The following is a 26,960-nucleotide window of genomic DNA, read 5'->3' as shown; positions in this document are numbered from 1 at the left end:
TACAGTACATCCAAATAGGAGAATGCATTCCCCAAAATGTCACTGTAGAAAAACACTGAATGTCATTAACATTCATGATATATCCAACAAAGAAAATCAAGTTCCAAACAGCATGCACACTATAATTCCACCTTTTTTAAAAACGGTTTTTGATTATGACATTATGGATGATTTTTATTTTCTTCTGTTTGGTTTCCCTCAGTAGTTATTTTTCTAAAAATGAACACATTAAAAAAAGGAAAATTCTAAGAAAAAAAAGTGGTCTGCCCAAACCAAAATGGTTCAGTTGTTTCTTCTCTTTGGTAAGTGCCATAAGAAAGGTCAGGAAGGATTATGAGTGTCAGAGAAGAAAAATTTCTTCCAACTAAATAACAATCGGGCAAGGCCGCCTCCTCCACGAAGGCTTTGTCCCTCCCTCAAGCTGGGAACAATTATTCTCTCCTCTAAAATCATTAGCCCCTTTTCTGTACCATTCCTCTGACAATTATTATTTTGTATCTTAGACTTGTATTTCCTTGGTAACATACATCGTGTTTATAACTTTGGTTACTTATAGCACATCTACCCTGACACTGTAAACTTGTGAGGGTAAGACCCACTCCCCACTCCATTCAAATAAATTGACTTGAAAGCTACTGGGCACTAAAACATATGAGGGAAGACAAGTGACAAAAGGAGAGGGAGGTACAGGGCAATAAAAAACAAGAAAAAAGAAAGGGAAAGGAAATGAAGATGGAAAGGAGAAGGGCAGAGGTGGCAAGAAGAATGATAATGACTAAGACACAGCCACCATGCTCAAGTTCACTATCTAGTACAGAAGACATTTACATAAACAACCATGATAATGTATAATAAGTGCTATATAATAAAATACGGACAACAAGTACAGTATGTCTACTGGTAATACCTCCACCAATACACAGAAAGACTGACTCCACTTCAACTTCCCTAAAGGGGAACAGTAATTATGTCAAGCATTTATTTTGTTATAAATAGGATAAAACTAAAGCACCAAAATCCAAGTAGCACGGTAACTTCCAATATTTGCCCATTTTTATTCAAGAGTTAATATTTTAAGGAAAACCAAATGAGGTATGCTGTGTATTTATGTGCAGACAGGCTTTAATGACACTGAGGATGGGAGTCCCTCCGTAAAACAAGTAGGGTAAGTTCCAATAGACACGATGCCATCGTAGAGTTACCAAAGATGGCTGGCCACTGCTGCACCCTTTCAACTGTCCTACTGGAAAAAGGGGGGGGGAAGTTTGGCTCTCCAAGAGATTGTGGGAAAAACATAGGCTTAACTCCCTCAGTAATCTGACATTGCCAACATCTGTCAGTATGGACAAAGGCCAGGGTTAATTAAGCATACAAAACATGCAGCCATATTTAAAGATTAAGCCATTTCATTTCAGAGACTGAGAAAGCAATCCCAACCAAAAGAGGACCAAGGATATTAATACTTCTCTTTCAACTGGTATGTAAAAAATGAAACTTAAAAGGTATGGACCTAATTAAAATGTCACAGCCCTTTGCAATAATGTTTCTTTTTTATTTTACTTATGTATTTTTGAGAGAGAGAAAACACGCGTGAGTATGGGGGAGGGGGAAAGGAAAAGGGAGAGAGAGAATCCTGAGCTCGGGGCTTGATCTCACAACCCTGAGATCATGAATCATGACCTGAGCTGAAATTAAGAGTCTGACACTAAAACAACTGAGCCACCCAGGCGTCCTACTGTTGTTGTTGTTGCTGTTGTTTTTTAACTCTAACATTTCCCATCTGCTTGTTATAGAAAGATGACAAATTTAAGGACCTATTTGTTCTACACCACACTTAATCACAACTAAAAGTGCAACCAAAAATTCACGCACTTGAAGTTTAAATCATGAAACACAATTCAAACAGAGGCAAATCGTCTATCAAAATATTAGGAAACAAGACCCTATTCCAGATTTAGATTCACAGAATATGGTGTTTTCCCTAATACCGTTCTGAAATAGTGAAGAGCTAAACAATGTGGAATAGTAATACTGCGGGACAGTCAGAATAACTAGGTCTGCTACTTGACCATCTGTTAAATGGAGAGCCAGGTCTGATTCTACCTCTAAAGTTCTATTATTTATACAGATAAAGATAATTAGCACCTGTTCACTGAAAGTCAACTATGCACACGGCAGTCTATCAGACCATGGATGAAAGAGGAAAACCTACTCTGCAGAGGATTACAGATGGCCGCATGTGATCACACACCAAAAACGAAGTGCTAGGTAAATACATCAGTAACTGCTCCATCTGCAAGAGAAAGAGGCAATACCACGTCTCTGAAAATCTTGAGAAACAGGGATGGTTATAACAAAAGTCAGAGTGAGGCCAGAAAATTTAAAAAAATAAAAATAAAAATAAAGGAGATCTCTGGAGCAGAAAGGAGGAAGAGTGATTTCAACCCACAAGCAGTGTAGAACAGTAGAAAGACTGCAGTGAAAATCAAGAAGTGAGGTCTAGATCCTGATAAAAATCAGCTGTTTCCTCTTCTATACAGTGAAAGGGCTGACAGAAGAACCCGCCACAACCTGTAGTTATCTAATGTTCGACTACGACAAGCCCTCTAAGTTTTTCGCTGGGTTTACTCTCTGACGCTTCCACAGCGTTACTCCAGCTACCAGACTCGTCTGCCGAGAAGGTAGGCAGCCCTAAGTGGGACTTTGATTCATGTGAGAGATGTTCGGGGTGAGAGACAGAAATGCAGCTGTGAGGGCCCAGGTGGGCTTAGACAGAATGACAGTCCAGCAGGCATCAGCCAAGTTTTGAGAGCAGACTTTCAGAGTTACTATTTCAAGTTAAAAGTTACAGAACAGAAGGACATTAAAATTGGCAAAAGCATTCTACATCTAGCTCTACCACAAACACCTTGAGCAGCACAATTCTGAAAAAGGTTTACTAACTATAATTAACATACGTTATACTACTTTCAGGTGTACAACACATTGCTTCAACAATTCTATACAGTACTCGGTGCCCACCATGATAAGTGCAGATTTTGAGGAAATTACATTTTTTTTTGGCCATGTTTAAGCTAGGAATAACCCCAGACATCTATCCCCCACCAATACCAAAAATGTGAAGGTAAGTAAGACAGTGCAAGCTAGGACCTAATTTTCCTAAGGGTGTTCACCACAACTGTCATGATCAAAACTCACGAGGTGAGTGCTCAGCAAAAATGTACTTAATTAATGTGAAAATTCCGTTAAAAATAAGAATACTAATGAAAGATATTATTAATAAACAATAAAAAACTTATTAATCAGCACGATAAACCCAAACACCAACTGACCATTACAGACAGAATTACTTGAGACCACCATCAGGAGAAGGGAAAAAGGCAAAATAAAATCACAGTTTCCTACCTGGTTGCTTGGATCTAGGCCAGCATAAGAGTTTCTTGAACTGCACCCAACTGGGGGTGTGGCCTCTCGAATGAACTCGGACATTTCAATCCCTCCACCAGGATCACTGTGGGAAAAAATGAGAAAAAAAGAGTAACTGTCATTATTCTGCCACCAATGGTTTTTTATTATTTTTTAAGTCATTATACATTTTTCTATAAAACTAAAAGGTTCTCATTTCTAACAGAGCAAACAGCAATTTAAAAAAGATCATTCTTCATTTGTAAGTCTTATAATCTGAACTATTTTATAACGTCACTACTTGAAAATATTTAAAACTCTCTAACCAAACGGTCTACACCCAATCCAACATTAGAAACTAGCCTTAATAACAATTATAGATGCTAAATATAGCACATACTTTATGACATGTGCCATAAAACCACTCTAGCAAAGACATGATTTGCCTTTTGTTTCCCAAGAGCAAAGAGAAACTGGCCATGGCAAACACAAAGTAATCAGATCTTACACAGCCACTCTCCAGGAGCGCAGTCTCAGTGAGCTGAATGACACTACGAGGAACGTGGAAGAGAACAGTCCACCTTGTCAAGCTAACTCTACCTGTATTTTTTATGTTAACAGCATTTAACTGGGATACTAATTTGTTTTACAGAAGTAGAAAGCTAAGATTTGAGATTTGTAATGAGTTAGAAGGCTTAAGTTTAAAAAATAAAATGATGTAGTAAAATAGGTATTAGAAAGACAGGAGAGAAGTACTAAGTTCAAAGAACTGAAGAAATCTACACGGAGTACTTAAAGAGAAGAGGATCTAAAAGTGGGGGAAAAGATCACACCAAATTTCAAAAAACTCAGAAAGTTTTACAATAAGGTTCCTCAGGAACATAACTTTTCGAATAACTCAGGCCTAAAATTTACCATAATCCTATCTTTTACCCAAAGATTTTTACTTATTCTACCTAGTACATACAGAGTAAGTAGTTGATAAACTTTAAAGTTACTGTTATCAAGGATAAAAATTCTAGAATACATGCTAGAATTATAGCAGATATAAACTATCCTGCCATTCAGCACCTAGTTCAATCATCTGGTTAACAGCAATACCAAAAAGCAACCCAAAATTCTTCTGCAGAGCCACGTCATCCCAAACTCTCATATGGTTTTGGGTAATATTGACCATACACTCAGGTTTAGGGGTGAGCACTACTGGCCAAAGTCAGCATGTTCCATTCTTTTGGTCATAGAACTTAGTTCTACACCAAGCATAAGACCTAACACAGGCTAGTATGAATCAGACCAGGAGTGTTCTATTAAGAGAGGTTATTTCTCTGTATCTGCTAGTCTTAATGCTGAGAAGATTGAAGACCTGGTGCTGCTGCAGTCATTTTACAACCATAAGAGGGCATGCTAAGAAGTCAACTGAAAAAAAAGGAGCCCAGCCTGGTAAAGGGAAGCTGGGTCATGAAATGACTAAAACTGCACCTTGCCAATTTGAAGACACCCCTCACACATAGACTTTTTAGTAGTGTGTGCCATAAATTCCCATAAGCCTATTTCAATGAGGTATTCTAACAGCTGCAATAAAAAAATACAGGCAAAATAGAATTTGCTTACAAGTATACTCTCCATTTAATAAGTATTTATCACTACAGCTATTTGAATTCTAGTGACTTTTTAGTATTAATGGTCTCATAACTATCATGTCCCTATTTACTTAGTGGGTTACTAACTCTAGGCCATTGACTGCAGTTAGCTAACTCAAGTTTAGTAAAGAAAATTAGCTTTCTAACTTGCTATCCATTTATACAAATAAAATATACTGGAACTCAGTTACAAATTTGATAGCAATTCAGCATGCAAATGACCAAGTGTGAGAAAAGTGAAACATGCTCAAGTTCGTTAGCTGTTTTGTGTTAACTCATACAGGAGACGTGGGCCAGAGAAATCTTTTTCTAATTTAGCAAAATCTTAAGTGTGTACGTAGAGACGGCTATTACCACTCTGAATGAGTGGTGAGTACTAACCAGCAACATCACTGTTCTCTCCACTGTTCTCCAGAATGCATTCTCTAAGTCAGATTCCATGGAAATTAGAAGGTGGAGAGCAAGGTAAAGATTAAGGAATAAAATATTCAACCCCAGAGAAAGGACAGAAAGCCCTCACCTTTCCTAGTTTATATACATCAACTTTATAGGTATATGATTCACATGTCATCCAACTTACCCATTTAAACTTTACAAATCAATAGTCTTTAATATATTCATAAAGTTCTGCAACCATCACCACAGTTAATTTTAGAACATTTTTATCACCTCAATAACAAACCCCTTCAGCTATTACCCCCTACCCTTCCCATCCACCCCAACCTTAAATAGCCAGAAATCTGTTTTCTGTCTTTATAGATTTGCCTATTTTGCATGTTTCATATAAATGGACTCATAATATGTGTGGTCTTTGCGACTGGCCTCTTTCACTTAGCCTAATGTTTTCAAGGTTAATCCATGTTGTAGCAACTATCAGTACTTCATATTTTTTATAGCCAAATAATGCTCATTGTATGGACAAAACACATTTTGTCTATTCATTCATCAGTTGATGGACAATACTGCCTACTTACAGACATCACTTCTGACAGCAAGTACAAATGATTATAATCTGAAAGTAATTATAAATAACAAATAAAAGCAAATATTTACTAAGTACTTAATACATTCCAGTAATAGGGGCATGTGGTTTATCTGCATTTTCTCACAAAACAGGCTCCTAAAATCTAAGATATAAATACTATTATTCTCCTTTCACAGATGAAAAAAGTGAAAACCAAAAGGTATAAAAATCTAAGGTCTCAGAGGAGTGAACAACATAAACTGAGTCACTGGTATATGGAGTTCAGGTGGGAAGGGAGGATACAAATAATATTTACATAGTACTCTACTCTGTTATATCTGTTTTTCCCACACACACACCTGAATATAGGTACTTACAGGCAATGAGAACTGAGACAAGATTTGAACACCTTGTCTGTACTCTAAAGTCCACTCTAAAACACCAATACTTGTCTTTCGAAAAAATAAGCACTAAAGTTTTCCTTCCATTTCAAAACCAAAAGTAAACACCATTGTCTAAAACAGGGTTTCTTAACCTCAGCACTATTGACATTTTGGGCCACTTCATTCCTGATTGTGGGGGGCCACTTCATTCCTGATTGTGGGGGGCCACTTCATTCCTGATTGTGGGGGGCCACTTCATTCCTGATTGTGGGGGGCCATCTTGTGCACGGTAGGGTGGTTAGCATTATCCCTGACCTCTACCCGCTAAATGCCAGCAACACTCCCCCTGGTTGTGATAAACAAAAATGTCTCCAAATATTGCCAAATGTCTCTTTGTGGGGAAAATCACCCCCATTTAAGAAACAATGATCCAGAACTAGTACCCAATGGCCAACACTGAGTGGGAAGGAGGTATTAAAGGGAGCAAAATAGGATGAATGAAAAAATGGATAGCTCCTTTTGTAACAAAATAATCCTCTAGCAAAATTACCATACCTCTCTTCTCTACAAATACAGAAGTAGAACTTTTAGCCAGCTGTCGCTGTCCTAAATATAGCTAAACACACAAAATGGCTGAGTCAGAGTTTTCTTTATTAGCAAGACTTGCAGATTTTTGGCAATGGCAATTTCAGCACATACCTGGAAAGTATAGTAGTTTACAATTCTCACAGAAGCAAAGTGGTCTACTGCAGTAAGCAATACACCAAATTCAGGGAATCTCTACCTTTATGCCTTAATTTCCCCATCTGTTAAAAAAAAAAAATACCAGGTACACACGGAGAGGCAGAAAAGCAAACGGGGTCTAATCTGAATTATAAAGGAGACTTCACAAAGTGATTTGTTGGTTATTAGTATCATTAACTGCTCAGGCTTTAATCAGAAACGTCACAGCACCATTATAGTATTAAATTTACAAATCTAATCTAGATTATAATGATGTCCATCAAAGTATGAATAGGTAAAAACAAAGTCCTTAAACAAATCTTCTTCAAAAATTTAGCCTAAAATTTACCCACATATAGTTTAAATGGGTCCTTAATTTATAGTATTTCAAGCATTACCGCCATGAGAAACAGAAAATATGGTCTCCAAAATATTTGTATTCAAACCCTAAAATCCAATGTGCTAATTTCCTCTCCTGAAACATTAGAAATGTAATACAAACATTAATGACTTTCACTCTTTCTCTAAGATAAAGATTTAATAAGGATTTTTGAACCGCTGTACCAGAGCCAATGACAACCATAAGGCTCCTCCTGCATTCATTCATTCATGCAACAAACTAACAACTATACTGTACCAAGCACAGTGTTAGGCTCTGGAAATGAAAGTATCTTCCTGTTCATTTCTTCTCCTCAGAACAGAACGTGAGTCCCAAATGGGAGATTTGGGGAAACAGATATCAAGAACAAAAATTTACAACAAAGATCTCATTTAATGCTGAAACTCAAAACACTTTAAGATTAGAAAAAGACAAGGATGTAAGCCAATACTACTTTATTTAAACCATGTGCTAGAAATCATAGCCCATGAAAGTTAAGGACAAGTGTAAGGACTAGAAAGGAAGAAATAAAACTGTCATCATTTATAGAAAATCAAGAAATACCTATATAGTTTCAACATTAATAGGGGAGTTTAGTGAGGCTGCTGGATAAAAAGTAAACAGTTATATTTAAAGGGAAAAAAACCCCAGAAAAGGTAATTGTAAAACACTTCTGTAATAAAAAGCTATAATTTGGCAAATTTAACAAAAGCAATGCAAGCCTTTTAATGAAGAAATGATAAATTTTTACTGAAAGATATTAAAGAAGGCTAAATAAATGGAGAGATTCCATATTGTAAAGATATTAATTCTCAGCAGAGGAATCTACATATTCAATGTAATTTCAATAAAAATCCTAAGTTCTTGTAGACTTTGCCCAACAGGCTCTAAGTTCTATATCAAAGAACAAAGAGCCAAGAATAACAGTCACTCCTGAAAAAGAACAAAGTAGGAGGTCTGCCCCACCAGACATCAAAAGTCGTGTTATGAAGCTACAGTAACTGGGACACTGTGATAATGGCACAGGCATGGACAACCAGATCAACAGAACAGAAAAGAGAGCCAGAAACACACCCACCATATATGAAAATTTAACTTATGACACAGTGAGTACTACCAATCACCAAGGAAAAGACAGTCTCTTTAACAAATACTGATTAAACCAGTTACTCATAAAGAAACAAGAGTTCAATCCCTACCTGACACTACAAATGAAAATAATTTGAACTGAAATGCAAAAACGAAAGAAATATGAAACTTTTAAAAGACATAAGAGAATACATTTCTGATCGTTGTGTAGGAAATAATTGCTTCAACAAGACACAAAAAATGCTAATTACCCAAAAATGGTAAATCTTAAATTTAAGACTGTATGCTAATCATAAAACCCCTTAAGAAAAGCAAAATGATAGGCCACAAACCAGGAGAAAATATCCGTAATGAATATAACCAATGAAGTAGTAGTATCATGAATTTATTTTTAAAATTCCTATTATTCAACTCCAAAGAAAAATAAAACAAGACATGAACAGGCCTTGGAAAGAAGAGAAAAACTCAAAGAATCAAATATGTATGATAAGATGCTCAACCTCATTAGTAATCAGAAAGTTTAACTGAAAGTCCCAATGAGACACACTTATCACTTACTTGAATGGCAAAGTTTTAAAGCTTATCAAAATCAAATATTGGTGAAGTTATGGAACAATAAGAACTTTCACACACTAATGGTGGGAGTATAAACTGGTACAATCATCTTGGCAAACAGGCTGGAATTATCTAATAAAACAACATGAAAATACCATGAACCAGTTTATATTCACTAGATATACACATGTGTACCAAGAAACACATACAATAATATGTCTTCAGGACACATGGATAAATAAAATGGATAAGTAAACTGGAGTCTATTTGCACAGTGGTAGACTATGCAACAGTAAATATGAATAAATGATAGCTATAGGCATCAACATGAATACGCCTATAAAATGCAGTATTTCACACAAAAAAAGCCCCTCACAGAGGAATACAAATAGTGTTATTCTCTTTAGGATATCCTAAGGCAGATAAAATTAATGTATGTTTAGGAATATGTACAAAGACTATATAACAAGAAAGAAAAGCAAGGGAATTATTAACATAAAATTCAAGATAATGGTCACTCCTAAAGGAAAAAGAACAGGATGAAATGGGAAAGAGGTACATAAAGGCTTGCATGGTATTTGTATAATAACCTATTAAGTTTTGTGGTGGCTAATCAAGTAGTCACTTGATTATAATTCTCTAAATTATACTGAATGATATGATTGATAAGCTGTTTAGAAATATATGCATTTCACAAAAAAATTTAAACTAGAAGAAAATGGAAAAACAATTCAGTAATGAAAGGAATTAAAAACACAGGGGCACGTAGGTGGCTCAGCCAGTTAAGCGTCTGCCTTTGGCTCAGGTCATGATCTCAGGATCCTGGGATCGAACACCGCATCAGGCTCCTTGCTCGGTGGGGAGAACCTGCTTCTCCCTCTCCCTCCCCCTCTCCCTCTGTCTCTCTCTCTCAAATAAGAAATAAAATCTTTAAAAAAAAATTGTTTAAAGGGAATTAAAAACATATAAAATATCCAGAAAAAATAAGATTTAACAATTACTGAGTGATTACTGTATCAAAAATGGTTCTAGGGGTGCCTGGGTGGCTCCAATGGTTGAGGGTCCGACTCCTGATTTCAGTTCGGGTCATGATCTCAGGGTCCTGGGATCAAGCCCCGTGTGGTTGGGCTCTGTGCTTAGCAGGGAGTCGGCTTGAGGATTCTCTCTCCCTTGCCCTCTACCCCTCCCCCCTTAAAAGAAAAGGAATGGTTCTAAATGCTATATATATATTATCTCTCATTCATTTTTTGTATCCTATAAGTTATAGTACGATTATTTGCCTCATCATTCAGATGAGAAAGCCAAGGCATAAAAAGCTTAGGTAACTCCCCTAAGGTCATACAATCAGGAAGTGATTCAAGCCCTGGCAGATTAAGTGCAGAGCCTACATTCTATTTGTTTACTCATAATACAAGGGTATGCATTTCTTAAAATAGACTTAAAAAATACACAGAACCCATACAAAAAACATGAAATTTTATAAGACAAGTGAAAAAATGGATATATACACCATGTCTCTGATGAGACTTCGTATTTTAAAGGTTGAGATCTCTCCATGTTGAATACACTTATCAAGTCTCATGGAATTTTCTGGAGGATGAGCAAAGAGGGCATCTCACAAAAAACTATGTACAGTTGACCCTTGAACAACACAGGTTTGAACTGCGCAGGTCCACTTATATGTGGATTTTTTTACATTTTATAATATTATAAATGTATTGTCTCTTATGATTTTCTTAAAAACAATGTCTTTTCTCTAGCTTACTTTATTTAAAGAATTAGTACATACATAATACATATGACATACAAATTATGTGTTAGTTGACTGTTTATGTTCTCAATAAGGCTTCTAGTCAACAGTAGGCTATTAGTAGTTAATGGAGGGGGGGAGTCAAAAGTTATACGTGGATTTCTTTTTTTGTTGTTTGGTTTTTTTTTAAGATTTTATTTATTTATTTATTCGAGAGACAGCAAGAGTGAGAGAACACAAGCAGGGGGACCAGCGGAGGGAGAGGGAGAAGCAAACACCCTGCTGGGCAGGGAGTCTGATGCAGGTCTCGATCCCAGGACCCTGGAATCATGACCCAAGCTGAAGGCAGACAGTTAACCAACTGAGCCACCCACAGGCCCCTATACATGGATTTCTGACTGCACGGGGCGAGGGGTTTGGTGCCCCAACCCCGTCATTGTTCAGGGGTCAGTTGTTTATGCATGAGAAGAACCAAGATAACACTGAAACAGAAAAATACTGAAAAGGGATTCACAATGCTAAATATTAAGCATATTAGTAAGCCATAAAAACAGTACAAAATAAAAATCAAACAAAACAAAACAGAACAAAACAAAACACCAGTGTGGTATAAACAAAAGAGAAAGACATCAACAGGGCAGAAAACAAAGCCCAGAAATTGACAAGCGTATATATGAGTATGCTACATGAAAAGTAAAGTATTTAAAATTACTAGGGGGAAAACACATTATTCTCTCAATAGTGTAAGGACTAACCCAAAAACAAAACAAAACAAAACAAAACAAGAATGTTTTCAGCTTGACTACAATTAAGAATGAAAAATTATAAAAATGCTGAAAGTAGACACAGGCAAACATTTATATAATATGGAGGAAGAAAAATCTCACACAACTTGGTATCAAAGACAGAACTAATAAACATTCACAGAATAGACCACATAAAAATAAACTGTGGCATATAAATAAATAAAATGCTATAAACTGAGGAAAAGTATCTGACACAAAATATAAAGAATATTCTTCATAAATACCTTCTCCAAATCAATAGCAAAACTAATAACCAACAGAAAAATAAACAATTCACAAAATAAATATGTGACAATAATAACACAAGAAAAATACACCCTTTTAACTAGTAACCCAAAAATTTAAAAATTACACAATGAGATATCTACCACAGCTTTGTCTAAATACCAAATACTCAATGTTGTCAAAAGTGCAGAAAAAGAAGCCCTCAAATTGCTGGTCATGGTAATTAGAAGGTAAATCTTTGGAATTTGGCAATGCATATTGAAAATATAAACTTAAAAATGGGTATAGCTTTCTAGTGTTCTACCTCTGCTAAATTATAATTAAAATTTAAATCATTTAAAATGAAAATATTCCAGGGGCACCTGGCTGGCTCAGTTGGTGGAGAGTACGCTTCTTGATCTTGGGGTTGTGAGTTCGAGTCCCACCGTTGGGTGTAGAGATTACTTAAAAATAAAATCTTTATTTATTTTTTTTTTTTGAGATTTCACTTATTTATTTGTCAGAAAGGGAAAGAGTGGCAGGCAGAGGGAGAAGCAGGCTCCCCGCTGAGTAAGGAGCCCAATGTGGGACTCGATCCCACGACCCCAAGATCATGAAGGCAGATGTTTAACTGACTGAGCCACCCAGGCATCCCAAAAATAAAATCTTAAAAAAAAACATTTAAACATCACAGTGATCTAATATACAAATTTAAATTTGAAAATAATTAAAGTAACTAAAATCAAGACAGTTAAATTATGACATACCTACAAAATGGAATACTGTGCAGTTATTAAAAATAATATGCAAAAAAATGCTTTCACTACTTCAAATATTTTCTGAGTACATATTAGTGACTGTTTTAGAACCTGGGAATAAAACAGGTCATAGGAAAAACAATGCCCCTGTCTTCAAGAAGCTTATAATGCAAACGAATGATGAAGTAAGACAATTTCAGGTAGTGATTAGTGCTATGAATAAAATTATTACAGAGGTAAAATATTTGCTCAATGAACAAACAGGATAATCACGTCAGGGGTGGAGAATAATGTAACTGAAAAGGGATAAACTCAATGTACTGGAAAACAGAAACGTTACCTATCTTAAAAGAGGAGTACCCACTTTTCATATTATACTCAGTGGAAACATCACAGACTCCAGATCAGAGTCCCTGGAATATTTCATCTTTCTCACCCTAGTTTCCACATCTACAAATCAGGAATAACAACAGCATCTATCTCACAGAACTATTTCGAGGACTTACTACATACATCAAATGTTCATACAGTAACTGTTTTTTGCGGACTTATTAGTGGTACCCATCATTTCTACGAAGTCACAATAAACTTCTGACTATGGATAAAATAAATCCTTTGGTCAAGAAGAGAAAGGGGATGAGGCCAAGGCAATGAAGAGAAAGGTGACTGAGAGCCATAGGAGGAATAGTCAGCTGGGAGGGGAAAGAAAACCTCCAGGAGGAGGTGACAACTACACAAACTTGAATCCTAAGAGGTCGGTTACACAAAGATGGAGGGAAGGAACAGAGAAGTTTCTAAGATGAGAATACATAATGAAAAAATATTTACAATAGATTAAGTGAAAATGCAGATTAAAAATGTCAAGTAAAATATCACAGTTTGCTTAAGATATATATACACTTTTTACTTATATGTATAAATAAAATATAAATGCTAAGATTTATAAACCATGCTTTAAAATTATTTCTTTACACTGTTTCTCACTGGTTTTGGTCTTTGGTGTGAATAACTATTTTACAATTATAACTGCTATTGTTCTAGCATGTTATTTAGTAATAAGGCCAGGACACTTATTTAATACCCCACATAGGTCAGTTAGCTTTGCTGGAGTCTAATGTGACAATCGGTACTTGTCTTCGTAGCTCTAGTGGCAAGATCTAACACTGCCTTAAAACCACGTATCAGAACAGAGGCTCAACACAGTAATCACATCACTGTACGCAAGCATGATCCACATCCTTACAAACTGAGCGGCATGGGTTTCCTTACCTCGGTCCATTACTGTCTTTTCTTCTAGTTGAACAGTTGCCTGGCTCAGCTTTGGCTCGCTGATCTGGGAACTCATTTGCGTTCCTATCTACAACTTCTCCAGCATCGAGTGCTCTGTGGAGTCGATGGTTGACCATCTTCAGAACAATGAAAACAGCAGCTATCACAGGACAATAAACTGCTACTATAATCATTGAAGAAGGAAGAGCCTTTAAGAGAAAGAAAACAAAGATAGGCATTTAAAAAGATTTCAGATTCAATTAGAGAAATCTGTAACTAAAATGATACGCAGACACATTCACACACAAAACAACAATTATGTTACTAGCACTAAATTATAAAAGACAGCACTGCCCAAAATAGTAGCCACTAGCTACATGCAGCTACTGAGTATCTGAGATATGGTTAGTATGAACTGAGATGTGCACTAACACTGGATTTTGGAGATTTAGTATGAGAAAAAAGAATGTAAAACATCTCAATATTTATACTGATTACATGTTGAAATACTGTTTAGATTATACTGGGTTAAATAAAGTACACTACTAAATTTATTCTCGTCTGTTTCTTTTTACTTATTTTTAATGTGGCTACTAGAAAATTTTAAATTACATATGTGGCTTGTGTTACATTAACACTGGAGAGTACAGTATAAAGTCCATGCATAAAACCTTATGACAAAATTGGAGAGTTAGGTATCACATTACATAACACATGAGTAAAACAGGATTATGGTCCAAATATGTATAAGCCCTGTTTATGTGCTCTCTGTAACTCTCTTCAGGATATAAACATTCTTTGGATTCTAGAAAGTTGTTCTAGTTAAAACTGTTAGAAGAATAACCTTTGAATTGTGACTGAAAATGCAGATAAGACGTGGGAGACATGCAAAATCCAAGGATGTTTTCTTTTCAAATACTTGAAAACTGTAGCCTGACAAATGAAAAAAGAAGGATACAGAACAGAATCAAGCAAAAAAACAGATTAACTGAAAAAAACTCAGAAGCTTCCTGGGCATGAAGATTGCAGACCCATCATACCTGAGGGTCTGCGGATGTGGACCTGAGTCCAGGGGTGACGGGGTGGAGACCAACCCACTTGGCCTCAGAGTCACCACTGGCAGAGATGATAAAACTAGACTCAATTTATGCCCATTTTCATGAGAAACAAATCACTCCCGTGTCTGTAGCTCTAAATTTCATAAGATTTAACCTCAGTCATCTGAGAACACGGTTCCAAATTTGCTTGGAAAGGTTACTTCGAATTGTTTGAGATGCTGAAACTAAAAAGGGCCTGGTGAACCAGGTGGGTTCAGAATACAAACATGATAAAAGTAAAAAGTTTCTTGGTAGGGAGAGAGAAGGAAAGACTGTGAGTTGGAATCAGAAGCGGGAAAAAAAGTAAATCAAGCCACAGTTTACTACTTTTGAGTTGGATGTGAGCATAATAGGTATATATTTGGTATTTTAAAAACTTGGGGGGCGCCTGGATGGCTCATGGGGCTCCTGGGTGACTCAGTCGTTAAGCATCTGCCTTTGGCTCAGGGCGTGATCCTAGGGTCCTAGGGTCCTGGGATTGAGCGCCGCATCGGGCTCCCTCCTGGGAGCCTGCTTCTTCCTCTCCCGCTCCCCCTGCTTGTGTTCCCCCTCTCGCTGGCTGTCTCTCTGTCAAATAAATAAATAAAATCTTTAAAAAAGATTTTAAAAATTTTAAAAATTTTTAAAAATTTAAAAAAATAAAAAAGTAAACCTGGGATCCCAACTTAAATGTCACTGAATGACTGATTTAGGCTTATGATTATAAATTTTAAAATGTATTTAAAATTTTAGAAAATCCATAAATATCAGGTTTAGAAAAGTTAAGTACTTGGAAAGATTTATTAGATAATCTAAGTACTTAAACATGAATACTAAATTTGTAAGTACAATTTAAAGAGATCTTAAGTGCAATTTAAAGGGATCTTAAGCTATATTTAAAAAAAAAACCCAGACCTCTAAAACATAATTGTTAAGAATGTGTTCAATATGAGTTTGAAACTGTTTTAATTTATACTTTAAGAAATCTAATTTTTTTGTAGGAAAAAAAAAAAAGCACCCTGAATAACCTTTCCTGAATAGAAAACACACACACATATTGACAAAAATTTCAAAGTAAACACACACACAAACACATAGAACATACTGCTGATTTACAAAGTTCTGCATGATGCCGGTTTCTATATTATATGTTCACATAAGAATTAGAATTCTTGGCAATCATTTAGTTCAACACCTTCATTTTCAGACAGAAAATTGAGGCCTAGTAACTTTGAATGACTCAGCCAAGATTACCCATCTTAAGGACAAAATTAACCAATACTTCTCATGCCTAAGTCACTGCATGTTTTACTACACACTGATACCAATTCCATTTTCAAATATAAAGTGTCAATGAAAAATAAGTCAGACTTCCATCACTAATCACCATAGTCCATATTAAGATAAAAATTATTGATTATAGTAATTAAGCAGATAGAAAGAGAACAACCTCACCATTATTATTCAGAGTGGTAGACAACTCCAGTGGAAACGTTAATGGCCCCTCCAAATGGGAAAAGAGAAAAGAGACTACTTAATATTGAACGGTCTATCACATCTACCTGTACAAAGAGTCAAAGATTATGAATGCCTAAAACAGATCGAAATATAAACTCTCTCTCCCTACTATATTGCTAACAGTGGATTACTGAATGCCAGGAAACATACTAAATGTACAGGATCTATATAGTAAGTACAGAATTTCTTTTCTTTAAACTTTGAACAGTGAAAAGACTGAAAGCTAAATAAAAATTCAAGTGACCATTTCATACCAGAAACGAGTATCAGATGATGAACACCTGTATTTTCTACTCAAACTACAGAAATTATCCATTTATTTTACACCCTATGGTTTAAATACTTAAGCCTTGTCAGTGGTTACTCTGGAGGTTTCTAAGTGACAGGGGACAGCTGTGCTGTAAGTTTCACTTTTCCCAAGGAGGGATAAAAATGCATGGACATACACTGGGCTGTTTTGTGACTTTATTCAAACTTGTTCTCTACTTACATTACTTCACTGGACTCTCAGCTGACCCCAGCACAGCTGAAAATACTAGTATGATCGTAAATGTATCATAAACCTTCCCTGTAACTACCTTACTAATATTACAAGAAAATTTTAAATGGTGTCTACCTTTACAAAATTTCAGTGTGGTTCCCCTAAAATCAAACACCAAACAACCAAAGACCAGTTAGGACACCTATCCCTCAGTTTTATGATCATATAACAAAAGTGCAAACCAAGTAGTATTTACTAGCTGCTTTTATATTTTATTAAATTAGATATATTGAGGGGTGCCTGGGTGGCACAGCGGTTGGGCGTCTGCCTTCGGCTCAGGGCGTGATCCCGGCGTTATGGGATCGAGCCCCACATCAGGCTCCTCTGCTATGAGCCTGCTTCTTCCTCTCCCACTCCCCCTGCTTGTGTTCCCTCTCTCACTGGCTGTCTCTATCTCTGTCAAATTAATAAATAAAATCTTTAAAAAAAAAATTAGATATGTTGATACTGTGTTTTCAAAGAAAGATTTTCAAAAACATTCATAATTCTATTTATCAACAAGTATCATCTCATGGGAAAGCAGGTTCTTTTTCTGGGGGAAAAACTTGTATGAAATAAAATTGCTTATTTTTCTGTTAAAAATACAATTTTTGTATCCCATTGATAATCCAATTCTAAATTAAAATATCTTTTTTGAAATTTTGGGTAGGTACCTATTCACATATTTTTTAAATATTTTAAGTTTGCTTTTTTAAAGTTTTTTAAGTAGGCTCCACACCCAACATGGGGCTTGAACTCACCACCCTGAGATCAAGAGTCATATGCTCTATGGACTGACCCAGCCAGGTGGCCCTGGTAGGTACTTACTGACTTAAGGTTAATTATGTTCCATAACAGACAATACTTTAAAATGTACTAATATTTCCAAAGGTCATGCTTCATCCTAGTTATAATATTTTATCATTGATATTATCTTCAAGTTAATGTTGATGTGACCAAGCATATTAACTGCTCTCTGATAATAAAAGTCAATTTATTTTACCTTCACTTCAAGGTCTATCTACAGGTATAAATTGTTTATATGGAAAGGTTGGTTTTACTTCTTCCCTAAGATACCTACAAACAGTGGACGGCAACAAATGAAGATGGGGTACAAACAAGGCCCTCACTGAATACTCAGAAAGGTCGCAGCACCACAAGCTCTCGATAAAGACCCGCAGAGTCATCAGACTTCAAGGGCTCTTCTTACACATCTTAAATTATCTACACATCTCACACATCTTATGCATCAAAAGTTATAATATGAAAACAAACAAGCTGGGTATTTTTTTAGTTCGGTAATATGCTATGATTAACCTCTTAATACGGGGATTTGGTTATTTATGTAATCACACTCAAGTATTCACGCCAGTTCAGTCAGAAATTAGTGGTCTATAATCTAAAGGTTATCAGAATGGAAGACTATCACCCACAACTGACGTCAAAAATTTTTTAACAAATCTCTTAAAATAGCTATTATTAATGTAAAGCACCTTATATGTTTCTTTTCTTTTTCCACTATTGAAAGTCCCTTATTATTTAAGGCAACGTTTACCAAACTTTTGGCATCACAGCTTTTATGCATATTCAAGGAAACAGGTGAACTGTGTATTTTACGTGAGATTCATCACATCTTAATCACATCTTAATTTCTTTTTTTTTTTTAAAGATTTTATTTTATTTATTTGACAGAGAGAGAGACAGCCAGCGAGAGAGGGAACACAAGCAGGGGGAGTGGGAGAGGAAGAAGCAGGCTCCCAGCGGAGGAGCCTGATGTGGGGCTCGATCCCAGGACTCTGGGATCAGGCCCTGAGCCGAAAGCAGACGCTTAACGACTGAGCCACCCAGGCGCCCCCACATCTTAATTTCTTAAACTGACAGATGGATTAAAGACTTTAATGTAAAGAGCGAAACTTTAAAAATTTTAGAAGAAATATAAAAATAGTTTTATGACCTTTAGGATATTTAAGCACAATTCTTGCAGCACACACTATAAAGGACTGATGAATTAAAATTAAGAACTTCTGTTCAAGAGACACTATAAACTTACAGATCCATTAAAACATGTATTATTATATAGGTATATGTACGTATTTATATATGTACGTACAGATGCAATACATAAAGAATACACATAAAGAATTTTTTTGAAATCAGTAACAAAGAGGCAAACAAACCAATGAAAACAAAGGACAATAAATGGACCTTACACAGAAAAATATATATAAATAGCCAATAAAAACAACAAATGAAAACATGTTCGACTTTATCAGTAATAAACAAAATAGAATTTAAAGCCACAGTGTAGGGGAACCTGGCCCAGTCAGTACATAATATGACTCTTGATCTCAGGGTTGTGAGTTCAAGCTTAAAAAGTAAAAAAGAAACCCACGATATATCATTTAATACCCATCTGTGTAGAAAAAACTAAGTATGGAGAACCAGAGTACCAAAGTATAAAGTATTGGCAGAAATACAAATTTGTAGATAAATCACCCAAGATGTAGCAATTCCTATCATAAGTATAAAATTGATATAAACTCTTGGGGCGCCTGCGTGGCACAGTGGTTAAGCGTCTGCCTTCGGCTCAGGGCGTGATCCCGGCGTTATGAGATCGAGCCCCACATCAGGCTCCTCCACCGTGAGCCTGCTTCTTCCTCTCCCACTCCCCTTGCTTGTTCCCTCTCTTGCTGGCTGTCTCTATCTCTGTCGAATAAATAAATAAAATCTTTAAAAAAAAATAAAATAAAATTGATATAAACTCTTGTATATGCAACACTATAAGACGTTTATACAAAAAACAGCAAAAACGTAATTGAAAATCGGAAGGAAAATGGGAAACTGTAGACTAGTTACCAGTGGAGTATGACAGTGAAAACTGCAGCCAAATGCAGCCACATTAACTGTATAAATACAGTATTATATTCCAAACATAAACTTAAGCTTTACTGTATTTTCTTGATATATTTTTTTGGTAATGAGTATGTATTTCTTTTATAATTAGAAGAAAAGAGCTAAAATTTTAATAGTGATAAAAAGGTTTTCATATTAGCTTTCATCTTTTACAGAGATATGATCTATATTCATCTCAATAACGGATGACTTAGCAATAGATCAAATTCCAATCAAGGCAGTTTCTCACCTTACTCCTTATTTGCAAAAAGTTAAAAAATATCTCAACTCTCAATTATACATCCCTAATAATGGCACCAAGTACTAATGGCTGTTAGATAGCATTAGATATTCAGATCAAATACAGACCCCCAAACAGTGGTAAGCCTCCTTACTGAGATACTGTGTTAGATACTTTTAATAAGATCATCTCTCTTTAAAGTTGGATGGATAGAAATGCCAATCAAAACTACGAAGAAATATTACCACACACCATTAGGACGGCTACTATCAAGGAAGGGAGGGACGAAAAATGAGAAAATAACAAGTTTTGGCAAGGAGGTGGGGAAACTGGAATTTCTGCGCCCTGTTGATAGGAATGTAAAATGGTGCAGCCTCCATGAAAACAGTATGGTGACTCCTCAAAAAATTAAAAGTAGAATTACCAGGTTTGATCCAGCAATCCTACTTCTGAGTACTTATCCAAAAGAATTAAAAGCAGGTTCTCAAAGAGATATTTATACACCCTTGTTCACAGCAACGATACGCACAATAGCCAAGAGATGGAAGCAGTGCAAATATCCATCCATGGATGATAAACAAACTGTGGCCTATACATATCATGGAATATTATTCAGCCTTTCAAAGGAAGGAAATCCTGTCATATGCTACAACATAGATGAGCCTTGAGGCCATCTGCCAACTGAAATAACTAAATCACAACAAGACAAAATACTGGATGATTCCACTTATACCCGGTATCTAAAGTAGTCAGATTCACAGAAATAGAAAGCAGAATGGTGGTTACCAGAGGCTGGCAAGAGGAAGAAATAGAGAGTTGTTGTTTAATAGGTGCAGACTTTGTTTCATATTACGAAAAAGTTCTGAAGATCCAATGCACGACAATGTAAATATACTTAACATTACCAAATAATACACTTTAAAAATGTGTTAAAATGGTTAATTTTATGTTACATGCATAGTTTAGTCCCTTAAATTCTGATAGTTTATCCTTAATATTAAAAAAAGTAAAACCAACCTGTGATGGATTCAAGCTATTCAACATGCCAAATACATTTCTGATAGGACTCTTAAGAAAGACACTCAGAATCACAAAAATAATCATACTAGATTTATCACAGTCATGAAATAAATTTATCTTGTATTTCATTTCAAAAATCGACTTAATTCCCCCCTATGCTAGCACACTGCATGGCAGAAAAACAATCTTTTATACAGTGCTCATTTTTATGTGCAGCAGCAATGTAAAGACATATGCTCACTATCTAGGCTTAGATTCTTAATTTTCATTATTTTGAACACCAGTGAATCAAAATCTGGAAGCATACAGTTAACAAGTATTTCCTTAATAAATCTGTAACTATTCTCAAGCAGAACTGATTTCAATGCATATTTTTCAGTTCACGTTACAAAGTGATTATCAGCTATCTAATAGCAACAACCACATCTTACACTTAGATATCAACTGACATCTAATACTTGGTGATTACCATGTACCAGGCACATTTCTAAGTGTGTTATGTATATTAACTCATTTAACCCTCATGATCACCTCATGAAGATGGCACTGTGATTCTTCTATTTTTACAGATGGGGAAACTGAGGCACAAAGAGATAAGTAACTTGCCCAAGGTCTCAGAATGAGGCATTAAGGAGCAGTTTGACTCCAGATTCCTTGCTCTTAATCATGACACCTACCTGCCTCTAAATCAAAGGCTGGCAAACCTTTTCCATTTAAAGGCAAACAAAAAATATTTCATGCGTTACAGGTCATAGGATCTGTTGCAACTGAACTCTGCTCTTAGCAGTGTGAAAGCAGCCCTAGACAATACTGACAATATATGAACACAAAAGCATGGTGTTTTCTCATAAAACTATTTTTATGGACACTGAAATTTCAATTTCCTGTAATTTTCACACAGCATGAAACCTTACTCTTCTTTTTATTTTTTCCAATCACTAAAATATGTTTTTAAAAAAAGGTCGGGGCACCTGGTTGGCTCAGTCGTTAAGCATCTGCCTTTGGCTCAGGGTGTGTCCCAGAGTCCTGGGATCCAGCCCCACATAGGGCTCCCTGCTCTGCTGGGAGCCTGCTTCTTCCTCTCCCATTCCCCCTGCTTGTGTTCCCTCTCTCACTGGCTGTCTCTCTCTCTCTGTCAAATAAATAAATATAATCTTTAAAAAAAAAAAAAAGGTGGGGGCACCTGCGTGGTGCAGTCAGTTAAGCGACCAACTCTTGGTTTCAGCTCAGGTAATGACCTCAGGATCATGAGGTCGAGCGTCAGACTCCCTGCTCAGCACAGAGTCCGCTTGGGACTCTCTCTCCTTCTCCCTCTGCCCCTCCCCCCATGCTCTCTCTCCCTCTCTCTTTAAAATAAATAAATCTGAAACCAAAAAAAACCAAAAAGCAAAAAACAAAAACAAAAAACAAAAACAGGGAGACACACCTCTGCTTACTCACTCTGATGGAAAATCCCTTTTGGCTTATTCACAAAAAGAATATAAAAGGATAAGCTAATTCCTACCACGTGCAGAATAGTTCCCTATTTATACCGCCTTTCGTTTCTGGCAAACAGAGAGAATACTGAAGGAAAATGGGGGAAAAATGAGGGCTTAGTAGAAAATGAATGTCAATTAGGGGTAAGGAAACAGGTTAGGTCAGAAAGGAAATGAATTAAGCCTTACAGTTTTCTTTTTTTTTTTTTTAAAGATTTTATTTATTTATTTGACAGAGATAGAGACAGCCAGTGAGAGAGGGAACACAAGCAGAGGGAGTGGGAGAGGAAGAAGCAAGCTCACAGCAGAGGAGCCTAATGTGGGGCTCGATCCCATAACGCCAGGATCACGCCCTGAGCCGAAGGCAGACGCTTAACCGCTGTGCCACCCAGGCGCCCCAAGCCTTACAGTTTTCACATACGGGCTGCCCCCAAAGAACTTTAAAAAGGCCTTCACGTCACAATCATGGCTCTAGGAATTCAGACCTCTTTCCACAGTCTCCTTTGGCGAGGGGGGGAGGGGTTGTAAAGCATTCCAGGTAGATATTTCATTTCAGAAGACAGGGTTGCAGAGGGAAAGGGAAAAGTACTCCCAATGCTGAGATGCACACATACTTTCCCATAGAAAAAACACACACACACAAATATAATTTTCTGTAACTGCAACTACACAGTAAGACAAATTGATTTCAGAGGGCCAACTGGGAACCTCTGTAACAAACTCAGAATACCTCTCCCCAAAGGCAACTAACTGATTTATAAGTGAACCATTAGAACTTGAGGTTACCCATATTTCTGCAGAAGTTTGAATTTTATCTATATTTTAATATGAATAGAATCATGAAAAATACCAGATACTATCATTTAGATCTATTTATATTTGCATTTTATATTTATGTCACTCTATAGCATGTATTTGTATTTACATTTTTAGCTACAGTTGAATGCTCTTCTTAGGGAAGTAACATTTAAAATTACGTATTACCGGGGCGCCTGGGTGGCACAGCGGTTAAGCGTCTGCCTTCGGCTCAGGGCGTGATCCCGGCGTTTATGGGATCGAGCCCCACATCAGGCTCTTCTGCTATGAGCCTGCTTCTTCCTCTCCCACTCCCCCTGCTTGTGTTCCCTCTCTCGCTGGCTGTCTCTATCTCTGTCAAATAAATAAATAAAATCTAAAAAAAAAAAAAATTACATATTACCCAGATGAAAAGGAACCAAAATAATATAGTACATATAACTCATCATCAACATAAATGTACTAGCAGCTAGAGATGGGCAGCTTAAAATATATATGAGAAGATGGCATGGATATGAAAAGCAAGGACTAAAAAAAAAAAAAAAACCCTAACCAAAAAAAAAGGATACATACTGATGGACTAAAATAATTACATATATTTTATAGGAATTTTCCCATACTTTTATTTTTTCCAGTAAAAAAATTTTATGTATAAATATAATTAAACATATTTAGATAAACTATTTCAAAATATATATTCCCAAATACAATTAGCCAATAACGGAAATGATATAGGTGGAATTAGTGATTCACAAAAATCCTTTCCAAAACTAATCCATCCTCACGTAAGTGTTGAAATGGCTTTCTTTTTTTTTTTTTTTTTTTTTAAGATTTTATTTATTTATTCGACAGAGATAGAGACAGCCAGTGAGAGAGGGAACACAAGCAGGGGGAGTGGGAGAGGAAGAAGCAGGCTCATAGTGGAAGAGCCTGATGTGGGGCTCGATCCCATAACGCCGGGATCACGCCCTGAGCCGAAGGCAGATGCTTAACCACTGTGCCACCCAGGCGCCCCTGAAATGGCTTTCTAATGAGATTAAGATACCCAAGCCAACAAGCAGAAGCCAAACTAAAGTAAAATAAAAAAAATAAAAAATAACTGGTACATCTGGAAATTTTAACTGGTTATTAAACTGTCAGAACAGCAAATAAAAACAGAAAGGTAGAGGTATTTATACATCTAAATTAAAGACTCGTACATTTATCATTCATACATTTATTCATGTTGAATAAAGAACTCCATTCTTTACCAAAAAATTCCCCAAATGAAATCTGAAAGAATTATTATCTAAGAACATAACTTGAGAAGCACCAATGTTTTGATTCACAAATTTTTTTTGAGAAAACCTAATCACACTAGAAAGAGAATAGGGTATCCTATGCCAAGATCTTGGTTCATATTTCCTCTCGTAAATTAATAACTTGACATTATAGTGTATAAATCATTCTTTTATTAATCAGTCTAAATAAATCCTTGACTAATTTGATAAGAATAATTCAGTATATTGATAAAAATTCATTTAAGTAGTAAATATGAGGACCAGAAGCTGGTTACAAAGTTCAACTTTAAATAGTTTGACCTATTTCTTTATTCCATTTGTTTCTGATATATTTTACTGAAACAATTTTTCCAGGATTCATAGTAAATGAAAATAAGAATTCATTAACAACGTCTGTCAACATGACCTTGCAATTTTGAAAAATAGCAGCTAGGTTATTACCTCACAAAATGTCAGCTGAGGATCTATCCAATAGGATTATCTTTAGGTCAATGCATATAAAATAATGGATTCTTAGGGGGCCCAGGTGGCTCAGTCAGTTAAGTGTCCAACTCCTGATTTTGGCTCAGGTCATCATCTCAGAGTCGTGAGATCGAGCCCCACATGGGACTCCACACTGGGCATGAAGCCTGCTTAAGATTCTCTCTCTTCCCCTCCCTCTGCTCCTTCCCCCCTGCGCAAGTTCACGCTCTTTCTTAANCTTTTTTAAAAAAAAAAAAAAAAAAAAAAAAAGGAAAAAAAAGAATGTAAATCAGTAAGATGTATAAATTAAATACATACTCTTAAGAATACTAACAACCCACATACCATTTTGGCCTGAGCTCACTGAATATGCTTGAAACAGAAAGATGGTATTGCATTGCTGTATAATTCATCTCTATCTTTAAAAATAAATCCTAGGGGTGCTTGGGTGGCTCAGTCAGTTAACCACCAGACTCTTGATTTCAACTCAGGTCATGATCTCAGGCTTGTGAGATCGAGCTCCCCACCCCCCGCCACAGTGGGGTTCCACGCTGGGTATGGAGCCTGCGTAAGATTCTCTCTTTGCTCTCTGCCCCTCCAACCCCTACTCATGCACGCATGCTTTCTCTCTAAAAAAAAAAAAAAAGTAAATGCTAAAATCAGGCAAGATATGATATACACTAGATTTAAGAGGAGGTAAATAAGCTTAACAGAAAAAATGAATTAAGGAGTGAATATAGCATATTTAATACCACCATTTACTCATTGTCCATAATGGCAACTCTGACACACTTAACTCAGTGAATATGAGCTTTATTCATTGATTCAACATATATTTACTAAATGCCTATTAAGTCCCAGATACCCTTTGAAAGAATGGTAATACTGCGAGGCACCTGGGTGGCTCATCGGTTGAGCATCTGACTTTGGCTCAAGTCATTGAGCTCTCTGCTCAGCAGGGAGTCGAGCTTCTCCCTCTCCCTCTGTTTGTGATCTCTCTCTGCCTCTCGCTCTGTCAAATAAATGAATAAAATCTCTTTTAAAAATGGTAATACTGCAATAAGCAGATCCTTACTCTTCTTGAGCTTCTTAGAAGAATGACTAATTTAGTGTTCCACCCAGCACCAGGTAGGTTAAGTGGATTATCTCCCAACAATGCTTTGAATAAAGTACTATTATTACCTCTATCTATGGATAAGAAAACTTGAGGCTATGAAGTCATTTGCCTACAGTTCGTAAGCGGTAAAAAGAGTCTAACTCCAGTGTTAAGAATCTGAGTTTGTGGGGGTTTATTTATTTAGTATTTTCTACATCCAATGTGGGGCCTAAACTCACAACCCCAAGATCAAGAGTTGCAGGCTCTTCTGAGTGACCCAGTCAGGTGCCTCAAGAATCTGAGTTTTAACCACTACACTAGGCAGTCTTCCCTCCAAGGCAGTGTTCCACAACTTTTTTTTCCCCCATTATCACCCTAAGGAGCCTTTTCAGACATTTTTTCCTAATCACTCCTGTGAAATAATTGAAATTATATATATATTGGTTTCTGCCCCTGGTTTCTGGCACAGAGCTCCTAAAACCCTTGGAATTCCTAAGTGATAAGAGCCCTAGGAGCATCTTTTTTTTTTTTTTTTAAAGATTTTATTTATTTATTCGACAGAGATAGAGACAGCCAGCGAGAGAGGGAACACAAGCAGGGGGAGTGGGAGAGGAAGAAGCAGGCTCATAGCAGAGGAGCCTGATGTGGGGCTCGATCCCA

At 36.3% G+C, this 26,960-nt stretch overlaps 1 protein-coding gene across 9 annotated transcripts in view; it reads right to left on the bottom strand.

Moving 5' to 3' along the window:
• PCNX1 (pecanex 1) overlaps nt 1-26,960 on the bottom strand; it is a 184,014-nt gene that overhangs the window by 114,140 nt on the left and 42,914 nt on the right. For 8 of the 9 annotated variants that reach the window (XM_034642516.1, XM_019807512.2, XM_002926749.4 and 5 more), the window contains exons 2-3: nt 13,926-14,134; nt 3,406-3,511 (exon numbers count right to left, since the gene is read on the bottom strand). In XM_034642516.1, the coding sequence (XP_034498407.1) occupies nt 3,406-3,511; nt 13,926-14,119 (300 nt within the window). In that variant the 5' untranslated portion in view covers nt 14,120-14,134. Of the gene's footprint in view, nt 1-3,405; nt 3,512-7,091; nt 7,199-13,925; nt 14,135-26,960 lie in introns of those variants that run through there. The other variant, XM_034642518.1, reaches the window with a different exon arrangement.

This window comes from Ailuropoda melanoleuca, chromosome 14 (assembly GCF_002007445.2).
Source record: "Ailuropoda melanoleuca isolate Jingjing chromosome 14, ASM200744v2, whole genome shotgun sequence".
NCBI lineage: Eukaryota > Metazoa > Chordata > Mammalia > Carnivora > Ursidae > Ailuropoda > Ailuropoda melanoleuca.
This window is presented reverse-complemented; position numbering and strand designations above follow the sequence as displayed.